Raw genomic sequence first — 5,557 nt, 5'->3', positions numbered from 1 at the left:
ACTCAAATTTTCGTATTAATTCCGCTTGCGGTTTGTCTTGCTCCTAAGGTTGCTTTTAAGTATCGGTCCTCCGTTGTTGCATTGACAATGGAAGTTGGTGAACCAGCAATTTGACAACTAAGTGTAGATGGAGGTTGTAAAAATATGGATGTTGAGATCATTTTCTTAAAATTATCGGGAAGTTGGTGAACAAGCAATGTGACAACCCTTATTATTACTCAAGAATTTTATCTATATTAACTTTGAAAGTGCAAAAATATCATCCTTATTAGTGGTTCCCTACACAACAATTTGGGGTGTCTAAAGCTAAAATGGACATGCCTAAGTTTAAGACGAGTCGTTTGAACAACTTAAGGTGCTACCCTAGCAAACCCTAAGATTATTCGTGATAATTCATAAAGAATGGAAAATATTCTAGAGCTTTTAAATTAATTTTTAATGGGACGGTGGGAAAGATACAAATGTTAATGGTATACAATATGAATATTGGGAAAGTGGAAAAGATACAAAATAATGATTTTCGCATACTTAGCAGTTACTCTTCATATCCACATTAGTTGTTCGGTTATCTAGTTCGTTTTAAGTGAGAAAACGAGCCTAGCAAGGGCTTCGTTCTTGTTGTGAAGATGGGCATGTAACAGTAGCTATGAACGAAAGACATTTTTTTTACAATAGATTGGTTGCATGGGAAATTGGTTAACAAAGAAGAGAGATAAAGTTAACTCCTTCCGTCCTTCACGTGTCTAAGTTCTTTTTTTCTTTTTTTTGTGGGCTTTCTTTCATAATTTCACCATAATTTTGGAGCCCCTTTTATCATGAAATTCATGAGGCCCTGTTCAGCCGGCTAATGGTTGGGCTTGCATTTTCCATACTATTTTTGATACATGTTATGTATGTGACAATATATAAACATAACGTGGTTTTACTTCCTCGTCATATAATAGTTATAAATAGCGCCTTATGTCCCATATCGAAAGAAAATTGGGAGTGATATCATAAAGTACATAAAAAAGTGCTTCACGTCTCACATCGAAAAAATTGGGAGTAATATCATCATAAAGTGGATATAAAAAGTGCTTCACGTCCCACATCGAAAATAAATTGGGAGTAATATAATAAAGTGGATATAAAAAGTGTTCATGTCTCACATCGGAAAATAATAATTGGATGTAAAAAGTATTTCATATCCCACATTGAAAGAAATTCTGGACTAATTTTTATAGTGATTATAAAATTATAACCATAGTTTGTTAGGATTTATTGGCTAAAACCTCATTTGGAACTAATTCAAAAAACGGACAAACACTTTGAAACTAATTTGGTGTACCCATTTAATAATAAAGTTTATTATCGAAAATATATCAATAACAAACTATCTTGCTAAAAACAACTTTAAAAAAAAAATTATATCATGACATTTGTTTTTGTAAATATTTAATTTATGTTTTTTGGGAGCATTGTAAATTACTGTACAAGATATTTTAAATAAGAACCTTCCACGTCCATTTTTTAGGGTGAAATGTCAAAACAGTGTTAAAGGTAATTTAGGAGCTTCTTAAATATGTTTTATGTAGAACTTTGGATTAAAATATGATGTTCTGAAATATTTTAAAAACACATGTAGCATTATTTCCGTGCTCACAACTGATTATTTTCACAAGTTTTCAACTGTAATGTTAGAATAAAGTTTTAATTATTTTCACGCTCACAACATGACAAATAAAATAAAACACTTAATATTCTTTGAGGATATTAAATTTAGGCACAAAAGTTTTAGAGCACGAGGATTTCCTAACCTTATCTAACACCCATGTAACATAGCAGAACTTAATTGATTGCTTTTATAAGTTTCCCTAATTTCTACCGGAAGTTATGTTAGCAATGTGGGATAACTCGATTTGTCAACTTAATAAATACCTTTTTCTTCGCACTTATCTCATTTTTGGATGTGGGATGTCTCCATTACCTAACGTAGACCCTTTTCTAAAAAAAAAAATCTTCATTCTTCTTGTTTTCCCTTGGCGGAGTAGCTATGCTAATAAAAAATGTCTAGGTTGAAGATGAACCTGTTAATAAAAATGCTTACCCCATATGACTGACGTGAGGGCTACAAGCTACATTTTTAAACCTTATACTATGTACTCCCTCCATTCCTTTTTGTTCTTCCCGTTTCTATTTCGGGCGTTCCTATATGTTCTTCCCATTTCTATTTTTGGACATGACTTTTTACCCTAAAATTCCCTACAATCCCTTATTTAATTCATTCACATTTTCCTATTCACCCACCCAACCCCACTTTTATGTTTTTTTATTACTTTATTAAAAATATCTTCTCTCTCCTTCATTTCTTTATTACTTTCATTTACTACTTTATTACTTTCTCTTACATTCAATCATTACTCTTACAATCAATCATTACAAGATTTCATTTTCTTAATTCCCACACCATTTCCCAACCGGGCTATAAACCAGTAAGAACAAGTAAGACATAAACAGCGCAGCACCAACTATGAGAAATCCACCAATCCACATGTGATGTGTAAACAATGAAAGTTATACAATTAACTGTAAGTCTTTCCACCACCCAAAGAGTCAGAACTCACTTGCTAAATTAAGATACTAATTACGTCTAATTTCAAGCTTACCCTCTATAATCCTGCATAAAGTACTCCTCCCTTTACCTTGATAATCATTCAAACATACAAAACCATCCTCTCTTTTCTTCAAACCCACCAAATAAATCTTACATTTTCGTTTAAACTTTATATAATCAACGACTTTACTTGAACACGATTTGTTCTATAGAATCGTAACTCTGTAAGCTTTACCTAATCAACCAACAAATAATTTTTATTATTCACATGACGAGAAAGTCTTGGACTATATCTACTAGAGTCTTTAAGACTATACCAGAATTTAATAATAATATTCTCAAAATTGGGGTAAAAGTAGACCAAAAAAAAAAGGGAAAGCCTTATTCTCTGAGCGCCAAACTGAAAGCTAGAGAGAGAATGAAATTTTCATTTTGCGCCATCAAATAAATCTCCCAAAATTTGAGCGCCATAACTAAATCAGTGAATTTGAGCCCCATAGGCCATAACCCAAAAATTTCAACAAAAATCAAAACCCTCCATCGTTTTCTCTCTCCTCCATCGTTTTCTCTCTCAGAACCAGAAGAAACTTCTTTAATTCAACACCAACAATGGAGGGTAAGAAAAAATTGACAGAATTTACCGACAAGGTTTCCCTCTTTCTCTCTTCAGATTTTCGATTTCATGGTTTATGATGGAATGATGTTAATATGGCAATTTTAATTTAAGTATAGCTAAGTGAAGTGAAATTTGAGTAGAATTTGATCATCAATTTGCTAGAATCGATCGAATTTGGAGGTTGAATTTCCGTAATTGGGTTTGAGAGGAGAGAGAAAGAGGTTAAAGAAATTGGGGATTTTTAACATTTCTTGTTAACATTGATATCATGTGACATTGAAGGTTGGTTGAAGGTTGATTAGGCGGAGAAAACATAGTTTTATGAGCACTTTGCTTACTCTTTGTCTCCTCATTTTCGTCAAAGCTTATGCTGCTCATCTCAAGCGCTCCAGCAAGGTTTCCCTCTTTCTCTCTTTAATTAGCTTTTCGATTTCATGTTTTGTGATAATCTTTGTTGAGTTCTCCCCAGCAATCATCTGTTTCAGTACAGATGATGACTCCAGTAAGACCTATTAATTTGTTACTGGACTGTTTGAGGTTTATTGTAGTCTAAACTCTAAACAAACATTAAGCTTGTGGAAAAGGTAAAAGATGTTCATTAATATATTCATCTATTACCTAGATTTATTAACGTCCCCCCTCAAAGAAAAACTAGATTTAGTAACTTGCCACCGGTTGATATTTTTTTCTGGTAGTAAGGATGCATTTGTTGTAGTTACATGACATAATTTACCATTAATTGGAGTATCTTCCATATAGGTTGGTCGAGTCCTAAGGAGTAAGGGCTATCAAAAATCAAAATTGTTTTTTATGCTGCAACCCTATTCAGAGCATCAAAACCTTTCTGTATACATGTCAACTGCATTGCACCTGAGCATACTGATGTGAATATACAAGAAATACAACCAACAAAACAAGAGGTAAGAAAGACATTTTAGGTAGCTCGTTTATTGTAGTCTAAACTCTAAACAAACATTAAGCTTGTGGAACAAAAACAGCAGAAGAAATTTCTGAACATATAAAGAGGACTTTAGAAACTGAACAACATTAATACATATGAGACGTTGAGATTTTGTTTAGCTTCTTTGTAATGGTAATTGGGTATTATTGTACAGATAATTGTTGACATTAACACAATAGACCTATACTGCCCTTAGGTATCCAATGTAGCGATCATAGTGATCCTGAAATATTTATGCGCAAGGAAATGATGTTCCCGCAATTAGACATTCTGTTTTGTACTTTTCGCAAATAGTAACTCTTAGGAGCAAGTCTTTTCCCGGTGTACAGTTACCGTTTCTATCCAGACTTGCTATGTGATATGGAGTAGCATGTTTTAATAACAGACTTTCAGATTGCTATGGTCTTCATATTTTTTTTTTCTTTTGAAAAATACTCTTTCAAATGAATGAAAGTTTTAAACAGATGATGCATTTTATTTAATGATTTGTGTTACTTGTTTTGCTTATCTTGTATGATTCTTTTTTTATAATTTTGTGTCCAACTAGTGAGGACCCTAAATGTTATGTTTTGTTACTGCAATGTTTCAGGTTCCTTCAGGTGTGAAGAACATTGTCTGTCAAAGAAGAACTTGAAATGGTCAACAACTTTGTGCCTGAAATCTTGGATGTCCAATCATCCCAGTCAAAGGAGATTAGAGAGGGACTTGAAACATTGTCTGTTAACAAAGAACTTGAAAGGCTCAGCAACTCTATGCCTGAAAACGTGGTGGACCAATCATCCCAGTCGAAGGACATTAGAGAGGAGCTTCAGGGAGCTCAGCCAGCCGGACCAAGTGCAAGTTCAGATAAAGAAACTAAAGGCAGTTCTTGGCTGCAAAAATCTCCGTGGACTCAGCTTGTGGCCGGTGGAAAGAGTAGCTCCTTTAGCATTTCACAGAAATTACCTAGAGATCTACTTGAGAAGCAACAGTTAAACAAATCAAGTGATAGTGGCACTTCAAATGGTTTTTTTAGTAGCTGCTATTGAAGTTTAGGGTGCTGATACTCGCATCCCAATCTGAATTGCATAATCTTTTGATTGCTATGTATATTCTACATTGTGTGTTTTTATTTTTGTAAGCCTATTAGCTCAACTGGCCGAGCACCGTGCAACTTGCGCGGAGATGTAGGTTCAAATCCTACATAGGCTATTGGTCTTATTATGGAACTTCAAAAGTTAAAGTTAGCCTTTTTGAGTTAAAAAAAAAAATAAAAGTTAGTTTTTTTTGCATTAAAAGTTAGCATTCATGTAATAAAAGTTAGGTAAACTGATATAAGATTTTTCCAAAATTTTACTAAACTAAAAATGTAAAAGTTAGTTTTTTACATTAAAAGTGAGCTTTCATA

General features: G+C 33.3%; 1 protein-coding gene across 1 annotated transcript; it reads left to right on the top strand.

Annotated features, from left to right (window-relative positions):
• The first annotated feature begins 3,240 nt into the window (after positions 1–3,240).
• Positions 3,241–5,290, top strand: LOC130460129 (protein REPRESSOR OF SILENCING 3-like). The gene is made up of 2 exons (XM_056827809.1): positions 3,241–3,605; positions 4,760–5,290. Exon 2 carries the CDS (start codon positions 4,806–4,808, stop codon positions 5,196–5,198), a length of 393 nt encoding a protein of 130 aa, XP_056683787.1. The 5' UTR covers positions 3,241–3,605; positions 4,760–4,805; the 3' UTR covers positions 5,199–5,290.
• Positions 5,291–5,557: the final 267 nt, after the last annotated feature.

Source organism: Spinacia oleracea, chromosome 4 (genome assembly GCF_020520425.1).
Source record: "Spinacia oleracea cultivar Varoflay chromosome 4, BTI_SOV_V1, whole genome shotgun sequence".
Lineage (NCBI taxonomy): Eukaryota > Viridiplantae > Streptophyta > Magnoliopsida > Caryophyllales > Amaranthaceae > Spinacia > Spinacia oleracea.
Note: the sequence above shows the minus strand (reverse complement) of the source record. Positions and strands in the feature narration are given on the sequence as shown.